Source organism: Rhincodon typus, chromosome 13 (assembly GCF_021869965.1).
Source record: "Rhincodon typus isolate 14 chromosome 13, sRhiTyp1.1, whole genome shotgun sequence".
In the NCBI taxonomy this organism is placed as follows: Eukaryota; Metazoa; Chordata; class Chondrichthyes; order Orectolobiformes; family Rhincodontidae; genus Rhincodon; species Rhincodon typus.
In genome coordinates, this window is record NC_063344.1 from 59,034,923 (window position 1) to 59,055,121 (window position 20,199).

The following is a 20,199-nucleotide window of genomic DNA, read 5'->3' on the forward strand; positions in this document are numbered from 1 at the left end:
TCCTCTCCTCTATCCCTCTTCTATCCGCCTCCCACTCTCTCCCTATTTATTTCAGAACCCCCTTTTCTAATGAAGGGTCTAGGCCCGAAACGTCAGCCTCTCTGCTCCTATGATGCTGCTTGGCCTGCTGTGTTCATCCAGCCCTGCACCTTGTTGTCTCGGATTCTCCAGCATCTGCAGTTCCTACTATCTCTGATTCAATTGGCCCATGCTGCTGTTTATGCTCACCATTAGCCTCCATTCATTATATATTTCGCTATTGGCATTTTGTCCCATTTATTTTTGCATCATGTGTTTATCTATTATCCCTTTAAATGCATCTATGCTATTCGCCAAAACTACTCCTTACGCTAATAAGTTCCATATACTCGTAACTCTCTGGATAAATAAGTTTCTCTAGAGTCCCTTACTGGATTTATGAAGGACTAGTGACCTTCTAGCTATGACCCTTACTTCTGGACTCATCCATAGTGAAAACATCTTTAAATCTGTCTTGTCAAACATTTAATAATTTTAGATGATTATTTAGCTATCATTCAGCCTCCTCTTTTCTACAGACCAGAAACCCACCAATTCACACTTTCAATTTTCTTATAACCCCTGTAATCCAATAAATAATTTTGGAAATCTTTCTGGCATCTTGTCCGAAATGTCTTCCATGCTCATCTTACAAGATCTTGAGTTATCCCAAAGTCTGTCTCAGTCAAATAAATCTGTCCCATATAGGGAAACATTGCAGCCAATTCACACATATCAAAGTCCCAAAAATAGCAATGAGATAAATGACCATTTAATTCAGTTTTTTTTTTAGTTTTAGTGGTGCTTGGTGAGAAGTGAAGATGAGGAAGTCAATGAAGTATACCACAATGAGTTAAAAACTACAAAAACGTGTGTGTCTGAAAGGGAAATAGGAGGGTGTGGGAGGGCTAGAATTTAAAATTTTGTAGTTACAACAACGTTTTCATTATTCATCCAGCTCAACAAATAACCCAAAGACTTTTTGTTTTAAACTTCAAGTATTTCACACTGATGCCCACAGTTTTCATTATCGTACTGTACTTCCTTGACCATTTCATTAACAATAACATGGATGCATGCTTTATGCACAATTATTTTCAAACACAATTATGAAGAATAAACCATTGTGGTAATGTAATTATTTGGTTCTTCCTGGTTGATTTATTTAAATGCTGATTTTTTTTTCCTAATTCTTCAAAAACTTATCTTCAGTTAAACTGCAAAACATCATATTACTTTACATAACTTGTCATAAGAACACACGAATTAGAAGGGGTATCCCCCACTCAGCCCCTCAGGCCTGCTCTGATATTCAACACAATCATGACTGATCTGACCGTGGCCTTAACTCCACTTTCTGGTCTGCCTCCCCAAAACCCTTAATTGCCTTGTAAATCAAAAATCAATCTGAAATGTGTGCCAGACAATCAATTTCCATAACTTTGTTCACTTATGAAAAAGGAAATGGATCATCCTGTAGTTGTTAGCTCTTAACAAAGAACGTCTAACAATATTCTTAAAAATATAGGATCAGGGACTACAACCACGTAGGGAGACTAGAAAAGCTGGGATTGTTTATCTACTGACAAAGGAAGTTAAGGCGAGATTTATACAGTCAGAGTCACACAGCATAGAAACGGACCATTAGGTCCAATTCTTCCATGCTGACCAAGTTACCCAAACTTGCCTGTGTTTGGCCCATATCCCTCTAAACCTTTCCTACTCATGTACTGAACCAAATGTCTTTTAAATGTCGTATCTGGATCTACCACTTCCTCTGGCAGTTCATTCCGCACATGAACCACTCTCGTGTTAAAAAAAAAATTGCCTCTCATGCCCTTTTTACATCTTTCTCATCTCACCTTAAAAATATTCCGCCTTGTTTTGAACTCCCCTAACCTAGGAAAAAGACTTTTGCCATTCACCTTATCTATGCCCCTCATGATTTTATTAACCTCAATAAGGTCACCACTCAACCTCCTACGGTCCATTGAAAGAAGTCCCAGCTTATCCAGTCTCTCCTTCTAACTCAAACCCTCCATTCCCAGCAACATACCGGTAAATCTTTTCTGAATCCTTTCCAATTTAATGATATCATTCCTATGTAGGGTGAGCAGAATTGTACACAGTACTCCAGAAGTGGCCTCACCAATGTCTGTCCAAGCTCAACATGATGTCGCAACTCCTACATTCATTGGGCTGAGTAATAAAGGCAAATGTGCTAAATGCTTTCTTAACCACCCTATTTACCTGACATGCAACTTTCAAAGAAGGTAACCGAACCCCGAGTTGTCTGTTCAAAAATACCACCCAGGGCCCTACAATTAACTGTACAAGTCCTGCCCTTGTTTGCTTTACCAAAATGCATTGATGAATTAACTCAGGTATGACAAAAATTATGTAATTTTACTTACCAAGTAAACAACTTTCTGAAAGAAAGCTGTGTTGTCCAAGATTTTGTGCATCGTTACAGTTTCTAACTCATCAGGATCCAACTGCTCTCTCTGGTAAGGCATGCCATTGTAAAGGGCAATAGGCAGAGGGCCCAGGCCTGACTGCTTATAGTAATCTTTGCATTCCTAACAAAGAAAAACAAAAGTAACAGAAACACGGCTCAGCGCAGATCACTGTTTCTACATTTCCTTACATTAAACAATTACCTGCTAAATAACTTGACATAATTGCAACTTGTAGTAATGTTATCAAGTTTGGGTTAATAGCAACTTCAGATTTAATTTGATAAATGTAGAAACAATTTGTGACAAACTTTAGAACTTCAAACCCATATTAATCTTGATTTGCATTTTCATAAAATATTTACTAAATTGTAATTTTTGTTGTCATAAAATTACTTTTTTAAGGAGTGAATTGCTAAACACTGATAACCATGTTTTAAGGACTGGCAAAATGCACGTCAATTTGAACAATATTAAGAAGAAATATTAAGCTAAATTAAGTGATAAATCACTCACTTGACACACAGTTTGAATCCAATGCACAAAATTACTTCTTTTCAATCTTTATTATTCTGCTTGAATGGTTTTCTTTCAGAAAATATGCAGTCACTTGAATTACAGAACAGCTACAATAGTTTTGCATACCTTTCAGCATTGTGAAAATTACAGAACTTAAAAGGATAGAGCTAAAGATAACTTATTCTGCTTCATTCACTCTAGAATAGTTACTAAAACACCACATACAAAATGCTAACATGAAAATTTTCGACTGTTCTCAGTTCAAGGTGAAATGAAATGAAGAACATAATTACTGGAGCAGGACATTCAGACCATCAAGTTTGCTCAGTCGTTTTATTTGATCAGAGCTGATTTGTAGTTTAACTTCATTTCGTGTCTTTTTCCTATGTTACTCGAGGCTCTATCTAAAATAACGTGCAATCTTGAAACTTAGACTTGACCCAACATCCATGTACCTTTGGGGGAAACATGGTGTTCTGATTTCTACTAATATTCAGAAAAATTGATTCCTGGTTTCAAACATGAACAGTTTGGCTCGAATTGTAACAGTGCACTCCCTCACTCTGAATTTCCCCAACATAGCAGTTTCAATGTAATGACTTTATCAGATTCTTTCATAATTTTAAAGACTTTGATTATCAACCACTTTCCAAATGTAGATCTAGCTGCAAACAGCTGATTTCAGTTTTTGTTTGCCAATTTCTATTTAACGATGGTGAAATCAGCCTTCTCCCCCGATTAGATACCTAATTTTTGAACTGACCTCATCCCTTTCAATAATAACTTTGAAAGTTAAAGGTCACTATTCCCAAACTGCTCACCCACTGAAACTTCAACCACTTGAGGTGATTCACCCTCCTCCGGCAGGTCACTACACAAGCAGTTGTGGTCAAAATTCCTGCAAATATTTCAAATATGGTGTACACAACCTTGAAATTCTCCCAGAATTCTGTGTTCTGAAGAAGCGTCACTGGACATGGAATGTTGACTCTGCTTTCTCTGCACAGATGTTGCCAGACCTGCTGAGTTTCTCCAGCAATTTGTTTCTGTTTGTTTCAGATTTCCAACATCCACAATTCTTCGTTTTAATTATTCGAAATTTTCCCAACTGTTAAGATTATTTAATTGATGAATTTTGATCTACTTATTTTGAATTAAACACCTTATTTTTCAGTTATAATTCTTTTAGGGCATCATGGAAGTGCTCCTTCTCCTCGATGTCAGCTGTTTGTAAGGGACAGTTCAGGTAACACATTTTTGTACTCATGCAGTAGTTCTCCAAAACTTGTTATTTTTAGATCAACAGTACTGATGCTGAAGAGTGTTTTCTGCTGCTTTACATAAACAGATTTACAATTTTAAGGCAACAAGTGCATATTCGCTTGACTACCAGACGATGGAATTGTCCACTTTCAGCTACAAATCAAAGAAAATCTAAAGGCTTGGAATTTACAAAGAGTGGGGTTGCAACTGTTCACCCCATTCCCCCCTCCCACCCAGAAGGGAGGCTGACGGTTGACTGGCACTTGATGCACCCTAGAAGATGTCAACCTCACAGCCATGACGTACTTGGAGCCAGCCAAACTAGCTCAGACTGTTCTTCCTGCTCCACCATGATTGGAGGTCCCATCCTAGAAAGCTGGTTAAAACCTAGACAGGAGTGGCAGTAACGGATTTGACTAGGGGGACGGGGTTAGTGGATCTTGGGGATGTTCCCCCAGTGCACACAAGAAATGGAATTGTGACCCCACTCTTTCCTTCCCACCTTTAAAGCAGTCCACTTAAATCAAACGGCATGTCCTTTTGTGCCTGTCCATGCACACCAACCAGATTATGGCATGGATACTACATTATTGAGTCATCTGGCTTGGCACCAAATTCAACTGACCTGATTAATTATTTAAACATGGTGGACAGGCTGTTAATTTTGATGCCAACCTATCTGCTGTACTATGAGGTACAGTTCAGGAGTGAGCATGATGCTGACACCCTACTTCTGCAAACCCAACAAACACAGGCTCAAGGATTTAACCCCATATATTGAAATCAACTTAACTGAGAAACAGAGTTCATAACTCTCACGAATTAACAAGTCTCACCTTACGGTTTCTGTCATATGCTGAATTAGGTCCCAGAATACTGGTCACCTCTACGTTCGAAAAGTCCTTCTCCAAGACGCCAATGATGTGTTCAATTGCCAGCTTTTCACCTTCCTTTACCTTGCTGTATATCTTAAAGAAAATAAAAAGACTATGGATAAAACTCAGGATTACAAAAACGAAACTACTGATCTACTTATACTGCTCCTTTGCCACTAAACATCAACCACATCAACACGGAGCATTTACAATTTATCCCATGAAACATTTCACACAGCACACCTAACCTCCAATAAGATAAAATTCCAGGAGCCAAACTTTATCATACAAACTACAATTCAAATTTATGTGTGACATTTCACAGTAAACAGAGAGGTTAGGGAGGTGGGGGGAGGGGTAGGGCTTTTGGAGCATAGATGAGATGACAATGAAACTACCTTGAAATCTCCATTAGTACACTAAATTTATTTCCATAGGCGAAGTTGGATATGGTCAATAAACAACAGAGATACTGCTAGTTTATATTTATTTTTCAACCATTAGTCTCTAAACTGAGCTTCTTTTTTGCCTCTCATGGTATTTTAAATCTCATTCTCAAATGGAAATTAATTTTAATCCAGCACTAACTGAATGGACAAAGTCATTCAAGAAGATTGATAAAAATGTTAGCATACAAACTAGAAAGCTTGGCTGGAAGGATGATGATGGCCTAGACTATGGAGTGGGGGAACATGAATTCATGTTGATGCCATTCCATAGAACTCATCAACACTGAAATGATAACACAGTTTCATTCCCTACAGATGCTGCCCAACCTGCTGACTACTTCCAGCATTGTGTGTTTTATTTCAGATTTTCACATTTTTTGGTATTTTGCTTTTTGATCAGTGACTTCATCTCATTTGATCCCTGGTATTATACTCCTACATGAAGCAGTACCCTTGACAAGAAAGGAAGATAATAAACAAAAACAAAAACGTAGAATTTGAACACTGTCACTCCTGTGTGCCAGGCTATCGTCTAACATACCGAAATGATTGTCTGGAAGGCATTCATATTGTCCAATTCATCAGCAACAAAGTTAAATGCTCTGAAGAGTGCAACACCAGGATCTTTTAGACCATTAGCCTCATCCGAATCATCAACCACAAATACCAAGCCAATCCTGTTACAAAAAGTAAAATCACACATTATCAACCATGTTCATTGTTGGAATCATCCTCGAATAAAAATTACATATGATGGTTCATCCCTCTGACATTCCTTTTGGAATAAACAAAATTAAATAACATTGGGTTGAATGTTTGGGCATAGATGGCACTGGACATTGACGGATGAAGGCGTGAAATTTCATACTGCTGGATGGCATGCCAGTTACCAAATCAAATTAAATCAAACCAAAAGATTTATTAAGGCCTAATGTTGAAAGCTAACAGGAATTCTCCTGGAGGTAGGATGAAACAGACCAACTGGCTGGGACTACTTCCTGCCTGCAGAATGAGTGTCCAACACTCAGAAAGCACAGAGGCCCCCTTGCCTTCAGCTGCAGATCTCCCCAAGGTGTGGTTTCCCAACATCCCTCCAACCCACAATGATGGCCCAGCTACTAAGGATGAAGGCATACCTTTATTTTACATTTAAAAGGTTGGAGAGACGGCGCCTCCACCTTGGAGCACTATCTTCTGTACTTATTTGCAATGGTACCCAGCTTTGAAAGCCCACAGAAGATGGTGATAACACTAATTGGCCAGTTCAGGAAAAATCAGAGATGAGTGACTCTTCTCCGCACAGTGAGGGCTTCCGACACTCATTTGAACAGCAGAGGTATCCTGAAGCCAGGGAAAATCCTATCCATAAATGTTACACCGCTGTTCAAAAGGGGAAAAGTGAAAATCTGTAAGCTATAAGTCAGTCAGCCTACCATCAATGTTGGAGATATTTCTGGAGACAAACCATGAAAGAAAAGGCGATGGAAAATATGGTCAGAGAAATGAAAAACAGCTGTGAATCATTCCTGTGTTCTTTTATGAAATGAAGAATAAGGTTCATAAAGCGTAGCTTGGTTAATGTATATATGGGCTTCCAAAAGATGTTTGTCAAAGCAACACATACTAGGAACTTAATCAAAATTCAAACCCATGGGATTAAAGAGACAGGAGCAGCCCGAGTGCAGTACTGACCAAAGGGCAGAAAGGTCAAAGTTGCGGTGAACCATAGTTTTTCCAGACTAGAAGGGGAAATGCACAGTGGTGTTCCCCATATATCAGTACTGGGACCATTACACCTTTGACTTGAGAAAAAGTAGATTTGCAAAATGAGCAGATATGCCGCATACTAAATTTATTGTAAATAAACAAGAAGTGATACATTTTGCCACGGAGCACGAGGAAAGGCAATGTAGACTAAATATTGAGGAATTAAAAGAGGTGCAGGAATGGAAAGGCCTGGGCACGTATGTAAACAAATGCTAAAATGGTGGAAGACATGTTTAGAAGGCTGCTAAAAAAGCAGATGGGATTTTTGGTTTTAGAACTGGAGGAATAAATTACAACAGCGAGTAACCTGTACTAAATAAAAACAAAGTGCTGGAAAATTTGGCAGGTCTGACAGCATCGGTGAAAAGAGAAACAGAGTTGATGTTTTCAGTCCAAAATTACTTTTCTTCCATTTAATTTTTTTAAAGCAACCTGCTCGGACATCTTATGAACACGTGGGGTCTGAAACAAAACTACCATCTTCAAACTTTGTGGTCACCTTGCTCCTTCATTAAACTTAGAACTCTTGCTTTGTAGAAGTAAAGGTGGAAAAAGATTTATTTCATGAATGAGTTCTACTTGACTTTGACATTTTTTTTATTTAGTGATTGAGTTCCATGAATAAATCGTTGCCTCGTTTGAAGAGGCTACTGAAGAAACAAAAGAACTTAATTGAGCTTGGTTTGAAAACACAGCCAATCGTGAAAGAGGGCAATTGTCTTACTTTGTTATTGCAATTAGTTTAGGCCTTGCTGTGGATTTTAATAACAAACAACATTTGCTCAAAAGGAAATCCAAAATTAGTCAGAGATGGCAGGGAAGAATGTAAAATCTGAAGTAGAAAACAAACAGTGTTGCTCAGCACAAACAATATCTTTAAAGTATCAGAAAAATACCTGAACATCAATGAATGAATCAGTGAAAAACATACCTGAGTGGGATATCATTTGTGTAAAACATTTCTGCCATTTTCAGCAACTCAGGTGTGCTTTCATCAGTTGGATCAACAATGAGCACCTAAAATTAAACAAAATTATCAGAAATAGCTTGAGCATTTATTGTTGCTCAAAAGTATAACTCTCAGGGATTTGTCTCTTTTAAGTGCCAGCAATTCAGAGAAGCAAATGGGAACTCAGCATCATGATCAAAAAGAATTTAACGATGTTACAAAAACAAAGCTTTTTGAATACTAACACATTTAACGAAGTTTGAAATATTTGGACAGTGGAGTATTTCGCGCAATAGAAATCTTGTTAGGTATACCACTGCAGGCAATTTGATCCATTTAAACATTTTTTTCTGTAATATCTTGGATTGGAATCTTTACTGTGTGTTACGCCCATCAAAACCATTTGCTTTAAAAAGGAGTGCCATGGAAACTGGATCATGCACATGTGAGAAAGGCTCTGTGTGACGTCTTTGTTTTACTATTAGTGCCTAGCTACAAGACTCCCCAACCATCAGGAGAGATTAATCCCTTTGATCTGGTAACTGCAAAATGTCACACAGGAAGAAAATATAAGCTCAATGAACTCTGCTGCATATGGACATGGACCACAGATACAGTCTAACTTGGTACAATTTCTCCCTTGCAGAAAACAAAAAGATGTTTGGAATGTGAGGGCAAAATACACTGAATAAAAGCAGATGATGTAATGTGGTGTTAAGCCATATTTTTGTAGTAAATTAAAATAACATTTATCCTTCAGCAAATCATGCCCAGCAAGACCAACAACTGGGAAAATAAAAGCATGTTATATTCTCTACCGTATCACCAATTATTTATCAGCAGAAAATTCCTTAAATGGTCCCGATTGAAGAGCTCAGCTATACTGCTGACAAATTCACATGCTTTCAAAATTGTTTGTAGGACATAAGCTTTCATTTTCCTACTAGCATAAATAACCTTATTGTAACATATAAAATTGAGTTCTATGTCTGCTTTGTGCCTAAATAAAACGAAATTGTTTTTGTTTTACTCACAAAGTTGTGAAAGTTTTTCCGAATCTGCCGGATAACTCCAAGAAATGTGGGTCTCAGAAGTTCCTGCACATTAGAAGGCCAGGTGTTGTATTTGCTATCCGTCTCCAGATTATTGATCCACTATTTTGAGCAAAATACTAATTATAATCAACATCGACAAAGCCATCCACAGTTGAGTTAGCAGCATTCAAGTATAATCATCAAAAAGGAGTAATGTTGACATCTTTTGATTTTTACTGACACACTGTAACTTTGACACCATGCTGATACTGTGTTCAGGAGTTCGAATACAAGTGCAGCAAACTTTGTTTTAACTGGTAACTTATGAACCAGCACTCTCAAAAATTATATACCTAAAATACTGCTAAGTTTACTGAATTATCATGATCCCTGTGATGTCTAAGTAGTCAGCCGAAGGTGTGAGTGAGAAGGCTCTCTGCTGCTAAGTTTTATTTTAGGCAAAGTTGCATTATCATTTAAGTGATTTATGCTGTAAAGAAAGTATAACAGTATTGTGTATACCCCTTGCTTTGTTTCTATTACTTAGTGTTTTTTTTAACATTGATTATGTGGACCTCTTGATCAACCAGAATATTTGATCGACTGCACACTCTTGGTCCCATAGGTGTCGGTTAATAAAACATTTGCTGTAATAAATGCAAGTAAAGCTGAAGCATGCTGGAACACAACAATGGCTTTACTTCACTTAAACTAGTTCTTGCGCTATCAGAATAAGTTAGTTCTCAAAGTTCATAATTATGCTACGAGGGCATTGTTGAAATAGTGAATAAAGTCAGAGTATGGAAAATGTTTCAGCAAAGTTCTGTTTAATACCCTTTTAAGAGAATCCCTAACAGCAAGACCCTGTCTTTAAGAATATGTCGCAAAATTTGGTGGAATAGATGACAATCTGGCCAACACTGTGCTAGCAGAATTTAGTAAACACAGAAATAATACATATTAAATGACTTGGATGAAGGAAGTAAATGTCCTATTATCCAGTTAGCTGATAACACAAAAGAAGAGGAGAGAAGACAAATAGCGAGGATGATACAGAGAGTCTACAGAGGAATATAGACAGGTTACGTGAGTGAAAAAAAATTTGCACACAGAGTATGATGAGAAAATATGAGGTTATGCACTTGGGAAGAATAGAAAAGCTGAATATTGTTTAAATGGAGAAAGACTGTAGAAAGCTGCAGCATAGAGAAATTTGGTGGTCCTGATGCACGTTTCACAAAAAGCTGACATCTAAGTTCAGAATTTAAAAGGGAAGGCAAATGGGCTGGCAGCTTTTATTTCAATAGAAACAAAACAAAAATTGGGAGGCATTGCTAAAACTATCCAAGGCACTAGTCAGAACACATCTGAAATACTGTAAATGGTCTTGTTTCCCTTATCTAAGGGAGGACACACTGGCACTGGAGGCAGTTCAGAGAAGATGCACTAGGTTGAACTAAGGGAATTTCTTCTGAGGAGAGGTTGAGTAGGTTGGATTTGTACTCGTTGGAGTTTAGAAGAATGAGAGGAGACCTTACTGAAACATGTAACGTTCTTAGGGGGCTTGACCGGGTCATGCAGAGAATATGTTAATCCTACAGTCTGGGACCAGAAGGCATAATCTCAGACTTAAGGGACACCCACTTAAGGCAGAGATAAGGAGAATTTCTTTTTCTCTGACTGCAGTTGTAATGATTGGATTCAGGTGGATCTTTGACTACAAGACCCTTGATTGAGGTTGTTAACTTGAGCCAATCAGGAAGCCCTGGCTGGCCAATGTAAACAGGGGATTCAGAATCTCCTCAGTTTAAGGGACTGACTCCGAGCTGGCTGGCCACAGCCAGTGTACTGTGCACATGTACAAAGGGTGACATGGTGACAGGATACCAGCCTCTGTGCAGTTATTTCATGGAATTCGTTATTATGGAGGACAGTGGGTTAAGTATATTCAAAGTAGAGGCTGATAGATGTTTAACCATAATGGTATCAAAAGTTATGGGAATAAGGCAGGAAAGTGGAGTCGAGGATTGTCAGATCAGCCATGATCTCGTCGAGTGGCAAACAAACTTGACGGCCTATGCTTTCAGGTATCACCTACTTCAGCAAATAGCCTTGTTGAACGATAAATAACAATGCCAAGGATACAAGATAATCAAACTTACATAGATAGCTGGGTTGCGAATCTCTACACCATAATCAGAATCTGCTGGCTGTACATTTAACTTCAGTAATTCATGCAGTTCATCCCCCTGAATTCCCAGATCGTGCAGACCTTCCATGAGACGGGCCTCATTGCGCAGTAAGTCCAGAACACTGGCAAACACACAAAGACAGGACCGTTAATTTTGACAGGAAACAAACACTGCCTAATTTCTACAATTTGTATGTGTGTTTTAATTTATTTGCATATATTGTGATAGACTGGCTTCCCATACCTGAAGATATCTTGCACATCAAGATCAATACTAAGGCCATTGATGAAAAGTGCAGAGTCACCTGGGTGAAGGCCAAATGTTTCTTTGAAGGTCTGAAAGTAAAAGTAAAGAATTACTGCCAAAAATGTTTCTTGTAATTCCTGCTCATTCAGCATAAAATTTCTATTTTAGTCCCAGGTTCACAGATTTGTTTAGCCAGACAACAATTGAAGCATGCCCAGTGAGCTACAGACTCTGCTGTTTGCTGACCCTGAGCACAGAAGCAATTCAGATATTGAGATAAGTATTACCAGTCCTCATTGCGGGCGTGGGGTGAAATGAGGAAAATTTAAAAAATAGATTATCAAGGCTCCTGATTATTAATCCATTCCTCAACTGTCATGCCTCGACAGTTAAATGCTTTAGCACATAATCACTAATTGTACAAGATGAATGGTTGTCTTTGGAACAAAAGTGCAATTAAATAGTCACTTCCTTAAGTGGAGGCAATGAGAAATAAATGCAATTTTAAATAAGCATTAAAATGGTCACCACACCAGCAGCTCCTGTGCTTCCTATTCGAAGAGGTAATTTAACTTTGTTCAGCCCTTTATCACTTGCTTTTGTGTTCTGAATGGCATTCAATCCCTCCACTGATTCTATTATTTGCCAATGTCCAAAATTAAGGAAAAAAAAAACACATACACCTTCTTCCTACTCCATGTGAGCACAGGGCCCTAGTTAAGAGAGTGAAGGTCTGGGAAGCAGAGATATAGAAACATATGGATGAATGGAGAAACTGGAGCAGCTATATTAGACTGAAGATTCTACTGGTCAGCTGGTAACTCAACCCCACTTTCAGGCACACTGGAAGCACTACAGAAAGTGTCAAAAAAGCACAAGATTTAAACAATAAAAAAGGCATTAATTCAGGCTACTTCACAATTATCATGAGAGCGCACAAAATTCAATGGAACTTTGTGTTTTTCAATCTAAATTGGCAATTATTTGGGGCAGAATGAAAGAATATTAAATGGGCACTTACTTGTTGATGCTCTTCTATTTCTCTCCTCATAGCAGAGTTCACAACAGTTCTGGTTATAGACCTATGTATTAGAAAAACAGAAAATGTACATTCTGTAATTGAGAAACTCAATCAATTATGGATTTCTAGACAATAAACAAGATCTATTAGATTCTCAATTCGTAGTTTGTGAACGCTGTATTTTTTCTATATTCTGTCTAGATCCTTAGTTACTTTTCATAGCCTCTAATAATCTGGACCAACAAATAAATGTTTATTCCTGTGAATTCCAACAGTGAGAATTCACCAAATGATTCATGGAATATCTATTTACAGAAGAAACAAATTCTATGCTACTGTTCCAATGTCTCATGTTCTGCTGCTTTTTAAGAAGGGCAAAAAAGGAAAACCAGGGAATTTCAGACCAGTTTGCCAAACATTTGTGGTGGGGAAATTGTCAGAATCTATAACCAAGGATGGGGTAACTTGAACATTTTCAGTTAATCAAGGAAAGCTAGCATGGATCCATGTCAGGCAAATCATGCCTGACAAACTTCACAGAATTTTTTGAAGAGGTGGCTACGGTTGTGGACAGGGGAATGTCTCTGGATGCTGGTTTCTGGACTTTCAGAAGGTATCTGATAAAGTCCCATGTAAGAGACTGTCAAGGAAGAAACCCAGGGAATTGAGGGCCAATTACTGCCGTGTCACAAATAGGTGAAGGAAGTAATCGAGAAAGCTAATGTAATGCTGGCCTTTATATCTAGGGGACTAAAGTACAAGGATGCAGAAGTTATGTTGTACTGATACAAAATCCAGTTAGACTCAGGAGTACTGAGAGAAGACTGGACACCACATCTTAAGAATGACATATTGGTCTTGGAGAGAGTACAACATAGGTTTACAAGAATGATACCTGTACTTCAGGGGTTATGAAGAGAGATTACACAATTACACTTGTTTTCTCTAGAATTTGAAAGGTTAAAGGATGATCTGATTAAAATCTTTAAGATATTAACAGGAAAAGACAGGGTAGATAATGCTACTTCCACAGATTGGGAATTGTACAACTGGAGCTGGGGGGCTTGCATAGTCTGAGAATTAGGACTAGACCAATCAGGACAGATGTTATGAAGCACTTCCGCTCGTGAAGGGCGGTAGATGCTTGGAACTCCCTTTCACAAGCAGCAGTGGATACTGGATCAGTTGTTAATCTTAAATCTGAGATACATAAATTTTTGTTTCGTGAAGCTATTAAGGGATGTAGGCCAAAGGCAGATATAGGCCACAGATTGGCCCTGATCTCATTGAATGGTGGAACAGGCTCGAGGGGCTGAATGGCCTATTCCTGTTCTTATGTTCCTGTGACTTTTTGCTCATACAACGTGAATAAAAGGGCCTGAAATCAAATTAAATATAATCTTGAAAATTATGGGATAAGATTTAACCACGATCAGTGAAAAAAATGATGTCCTTTAGACTTTACATGAGCTTTTAAACAGCAACTTATTATCTAAGGGACATCCAATCACAGCAGCAACTTCTATGCAATGATCTGGGACATGGAAGAACAGGACAAGAAAAGAAAAATCCCATTAACCAATCAGAATCATTAAATGGAGGTGCAGCATTTGAATCAGAAAGTATCAATTAGAATACTTAATTTAACGTAAAATCTGACAAACAATAATTTTAAAAATGATAACATAGATAATTACATCTCTAGCAATAATTAAAAACTGAAACAATGAAATTCTGCACTCATAGAAGTTAATTTTCATTTGCAGCAAGATGATACGGTAATAATTAAAGCTTATCAATATCACAAAAAGGATACTTAGGGTCATTATTAAGCTAAAATTGTGCCACAGGACAGAATCCAGAAATCTCACCCTTGGAATTTGGTCCCTGCAATTTTCACAGTTGGGGAAAAGGAAGTGGGTTGCACTTCACACATCTATGATTCACATAACCAACTGCACATGTTCTCGTGCAGATGTCTTTAGCCAGATCCATCTGTGTTGGCAACTTGTGTACTGTAGACCGAGCAGGAGAAGGTCTAAGCTTGTCAGCAATCATTGGTGAGGTAGGATACCCTTTGAGAGAGATCCGTGGAAACCTTTGGAAAACAAATAATCCCCCTTTGGGATTACTGCAGGTAGACATATAAGTGGCAATGGAATTGTCAAGGGAGTTGTTAAGACATTGAAGTCTCCTGTCCTTTAAATATTTGATTGAGCAAAATATCTGAAGTGATAAAAAAAATCAGTACTTTCTATCTAACTCAGTCTGTTGACACATATTTGAGGGTTGTCATAAGAAGATTGGTGCTGTATGATGCATTTCACAATCTATCATGATCACAACAGGGTGCCTATCAATTCAGCTTGATGAACAGCTCCAAATCCCTATGAAATCTTTGAAATGGGACAATGAGCATGTTAAGGTTTATAAATGATTGAATGAAGTTAAATGTAGGGACTGCTTTATCAACGAACATCATTTTTAACATGACGTACGCTCATGAGCTTTCTTTAATCTCAACATGACTCCCGAGAACTTAGCACGTGGAGTACTGAGTGAACTGGCACAGAAGTTCTAAGGGCAAAGGGTGGTGGCGAGAGGAATGGATGGTATGATTTGACAACAAGTTGGCACAGGGGATATAAAAGGGTGGTGGGGGTGGGAGGGCATGTTGTATTCGGGTAAGGAAGAAGGATATAGTTGGAGATGTGCGTGCATTTGTTTCTTAAAACAGCTGTGACAAAGTGCCAGTGAACAAAGGCAGGCCTTTCTCACTGCCCACTGCGACACCTGGCTGCCTCTGAACTCTTTCCAAGGAGATGGGCACAAAATAATGGAGCAGGAAATATCTCAGACAGCAATTTCTGTGTTTCTGAGCTAATCTGTGCATTTGCATTCAGTGGAAGTTGCAACTCAATTTGCGCATAAATAGTGAGTACCACTGGTCCCACCATTATTATCAGAGCAAAATCATTACATGTAAATGTAATTTTATCAGTATTATATAAATGCAGTTTACACAAATAAACAGACGTCTATCATAATACCTGGCCTTAGTGGGAAAATTCTGGCTCAAGTCACGCATTACCATCAAAGCATCGTCTGTAGGTGCAGCCAAGATTCTAGCAGCAGCTTGGAAGCTTAGATCTGTCACAACAAACAGATATAAAATCTCCATAACTATTCAACAAATTAATGGCTAGAAGCTGCATAGCACATAAAATGCCTTGAATATTTCAGCCAGGATTGAAGGAGCCACAATGTTATTTAAGATAGTTAAGGAAATGTAAAAGATAAATTCACAACATTACTGTGAATGAAACAGTGAAAGTCAGACAAAGTTGTAAAAGTCAAAACTGGTAAACAATGAAATTAATACTGATATCAGAAATCACTTTTTCACACATGACTTAGAGCTCAAGGGCAATAAACACTGTTTGGAATTTGTTTCAAATCTACATTTCCTTTGTGAATGAAAACTGTAGATATCAGTGCTGCTGTTTTTTCCAGTCACAACTCTTGGGGTATTTTATTTCAAATTACTGAGAGTAGATTATGCAAACCAATATATCTGATCCAAAGGAGAAAGACAGCAGTAAATCTCTTTTCTGTGACAGGAAGTGGCTGGTGAGCAAGTCATCCAGTCATTCTCTCAACCAAAGTTGGCCTACATGAGGAATTAACAGAATTTTTTCACCAGTAGAATTTTTAATCACATACACTCAACTGGTCGGGTCCAGCCCTCCTCTCTATCATTGGAACAGATGCATTTTTAAAAATTTCTTCACAAGTTGGGAGTTTCATTATCTATGCCAGTCATGACTGCCCAAGACAAATGGACCCCAATACGGTGTTACTTTCTTGGACCGCTGCAGTCCTTGGATGTCACGCTAAGGTCAGGAAGGGAGTTTGAGGATTATGACCCATGACAGTGAAGGAATGGTGAGATATTCCCAAGTTAAGATAGTGTGCATCTTAAAAGAACTTGCAGGTAATTATGCCCCCATCCAACTGCTGCCTTGCATTTCCAGGTGGCAGAAGGCACGGGTTGTGAGGTGGTATCAGAGGGTCCTGGGTGAATTGTCATAACCCATCCTGTAGATGGTACACATTGCTGCACTGTGTGACAATGGTGAAGTGAGTGAATGCTGAAGGTGGTGGATGGCGTGCCAGTCTAGCGGGTTGTTTTTTTTTCCTGGGTGGAGTCGAGCTGCTTGATTGTTTGAACTGCAAAATGCAGGCAAGTGGGGAGTACTCCAGCATATCCCTGACTTGCGCATTGTAGATGGTGGACAGGCACGAAGGAGACAGATGTTATTCCCCACAGAATTTCTAGCCTCTGACCTATACTTGTAACCATATGGCATATACGTAGTTGATCCCCTCAGTTCCTGGTTAAAGGCACTCCCCAGGACATTACCTATTCTGCAAACTCCATATGAAGCATTGCTAAGTTCAATGAAAAGCATCATCAAATAGAAAAAGCATCACTGCTCTTGCTCCTTTGACATTTGAGAGAAATTAACTAATTACAGCCATATTATTCAAAATCAGTCTGTTCTGACAAAATTTAACTTCTCTTTCTCCTACAAGAATATGTTTTTTCCAGGCATATATTGTTAAATGTCTTGGTCCCAAGATCTTGAAAAGGTGTTAACAAATGCAAGTCATTCGTGAATTGAACTGACTGCTCGGGTAAGCTTTCCGGGAAACCAAAGCCAACCTCCAATTAAAAAGGGGATATTCTGCTTGCACAAGCTATTGCACTTCCTCCCTTTTGGCAAATATTTCTGAGTCATCCAGTAAGCAAATCTGTAAAATCTGCTGGCTTTAAGCTAAATCTATTTACTATTTTCTTTTGAAAGGTTCTTCTCAGTTGTAGTGATTGGAACCAGGTGGACCTCGTTGACTATGAGGCTCTTGATTTGGTTTGTTAACCTGGGCCAATCACAAAAGCTTTGGCACCTCCTTCAGGAGACCAAAGACTCTTAGACTCAGAAGGAAACCCAAGAATCCCAGAAAGAGTGCACCCAGGAGGAACACATTGGACCATTATGCTATCATTAAGTTCCCCGTGACCACTGAGTCTGGTATGAAGAAAATTGAGGACATCAATACTTTTGTTTCATTGTTGATATCAAGGCCAACAAACACCAGATCAAACAGGCTGTCAAGAAATTATATGATATTGATGTAGCTAAAGTCAACACTCTTATTCAGCCTGATGGTGAAAAGAAAGCATATGTACGACTGGCCCCAGACCACAATGAATTGGATGTTGCTAATAAGATTGGCATCATCTAAACCGGCTTTACGAAGAACTGTAAAATATTTCAATAAAATTTTTAAAAGTTAAAAATAAACCAGGAGATTAGAATCTCCTCAGTTGAGGACTGACTCTGAGCTGGCTGGCCGCAGCCAGTGTGCTGCGCACAAGTAAATGAAGGGCGACTTACTGACAGGACCAGGCCTTCGTGCAGTTATTTCACACTTGCCTTTGAAAACCCCAAAAAAAAAGGAAGTCAACCACAACTAACAAAAAATAAAAAGAGAAAAAAAATAGAACCAGGAGATCAGAATCTCCTCAGTTGAGGACTGACTCTGAGCTGGCTGATCACAGCCAGTGTACTGTGCACAAGTAAATAAAGGGTGACTTTGTGATGGAATACCGGCCTCTCTGCAGTTAGTTCATCAATTAATCATTTGAAGCTAATTACAGTACTCTTCTTTCCATTTTTCTTGACTCAACATCAGCTTCAACCCTGTCCACAAGCAAATGGAAGAAACATATGGAAAGCAGGCCACTTAGAAGATATGCTGCAGGATTCTTTCTTTAAAAAAAAAACTGTGAATTTTCTGAGGAACACACAGCTCAAGGATTTCTTTAATAAGTTGCATAGCCTCCATTTTGTCAATAAAAAAGCAAAGCAGAAATGCTATAGTGTTATGAAAATTCTTGCTGGACACATCCAATACCCAACACTTTACAGTCAGAAGTATCCTCATTTTTTGTTTCATTCATCGAATACTTGGTGAAAATGAACTTTAAAAAGGCAGCTGTTCAGTTCAGAAACAGATGCAAGTTTAAATCTGAATTGATTCAATCCAGTCGCTCATGTTCCTGATCATTCAATAGACTTGGAATGTACTTTTTTTTAATGCTGGGAATGGAATAAAGGTATATCTCATTATCAAAACTTGATTGCATTGTATGAGGACACATAATTCTATAATCTTCAGGTGATCAAAATGAATTCCACAGTCAGTGAAGTCAGTCAATCTAAGTGTAGTTCTGAAAAAAAAAATCCACTGTAGTAGTCTACTCTCATCTCTCACAGTTTAGCATTCCAAGTTTGTTAAAAACTGAGATCACCACCTAGTACCTGTAGAAGGCAAATGGTTAACAACATCAGTACCATCAGAACCCATCTGTCCATTTTTTTTCTTCTTTATTTATTCACAGAATGGCCAGGCAGCATTTACTGCCCATCCCTAATTGCCCAGAAGGCAGTTAAGTGTCAACCACATTGCTGTGAGTCTGGAGTCACAGGTAGGCCAGACCAGGATGGCAGTTTTCTTCCTTGAGGGATATTAGTGAACCAGATGGGTTTTTCTGACAATTGACAATGGATTCATGGTCATCATTAGACTCTTAATTCCAGATATCTTTAAATAAATTCAAATTCCGCCTTCTGCCACGGTGGGATTTGAACCCGGGTCCCCAGACTTATTTCTGGGTCTCTGAGATGATAGTCCAGTGACAATATCACAAGGCCATCGTCTCCCCATTCCACAACCAGCAAAGGAGAGAATTTTAAATGAATTGAAAGCCAATGCAAAGTATTAGTACAGTGGGGTAATGGGGTGGGGAATGAGAACTTGCAGCGAGAATGACGAGAGTGTATGACAATGTGACCATCTTTGCAATAGTATTGATCACAACACTAACTAGGGTCATTAAACCATCAATTTTGTATAAGGGTGTAAGAGTCTTAAAGGAGAGTGCATTAAGCAGCACCTAACAAACAGCTTTGGACCTTGAAGTAGTAAGACCTAACATCAAGATCTCCCTCCATCATACAATTGTAATTTATACCCAGTTACTATCATGCAATAAACTACAACGTTTCGACAAGAGTCTGTTCTTGTTAAGACCATCAGGTCATTTAACCAGGAGATCCCTGGTAGATCCCTACCTGGAAGCAGATTTTCTGTTCCTACCAGATGGATCTTACACCATGATGAGTTATGGTGAGCATCATACAATAGCGAGGACCTGATTTTGTGTTTCCAATTGTCTATATCAGCATGCTCTTTAAAAATAAACTGGTGTTTGCATCACACAATCCAAGAATATGTACAAACTTCATAACTAAATGAACAATTTGTTTCCAGGTGAGACTGACA

The 20,199-nt window shown here is 38.5% G+C and overlaps 1 protein-coding gene across 4 annotated transcripts in view; it reads right to left on the reverse strand.

Annotated features, from left to right (window-relative positions):
* The window catches only part of uggt1 (UDP-glucose glycoprotein glucosyltransferase 1), a 120,187-nt gene that overhangs the window by 74,770 nt on the left and 25,218 nt on the right, over positions 1-20,199 (reverse strand). For all 4 annotated transcript variants that reach the window (XM_020534527.2, XM_020534526.2, XM_048604294.1 and 1 more), the window contains exons 10-18: positions 15,840-15,939; positions 12,790-12,850; positions 11,766-11,857; positions 11,493-11,643; positions 9,331-9,450; positions 8,279-8,364; positions 6,122-6,257; positions 5,093-5,224; positions 2,433-2,597 (exon numbers count right to left, since the gene is read on the reverse strand). In XM_020534527.2, coding sequence (XP_020390116.1) covers positions 2,433-2,597; positions 5,093-5,224; positions 6,122-6,257; positions 8,279-8,364; positions 9,331-9,450; positions 11,493-11,643; positions 11,766-11,857; positions 12,790-12,850; positions 15,840-15,939 — 1,043 coding nt within the window. The remainder of the gene's footprint in view (positions 1-2,432; positions 2,598-5,092; positions 5,225-6,121; positions 6,258-8,278; positions 8,365-9,330; positions 9,451-11,492; positions 11,644-11,765; positions 11,858-12,789; positions 12,851-15,839; positions 15,940-20,199) is intronic.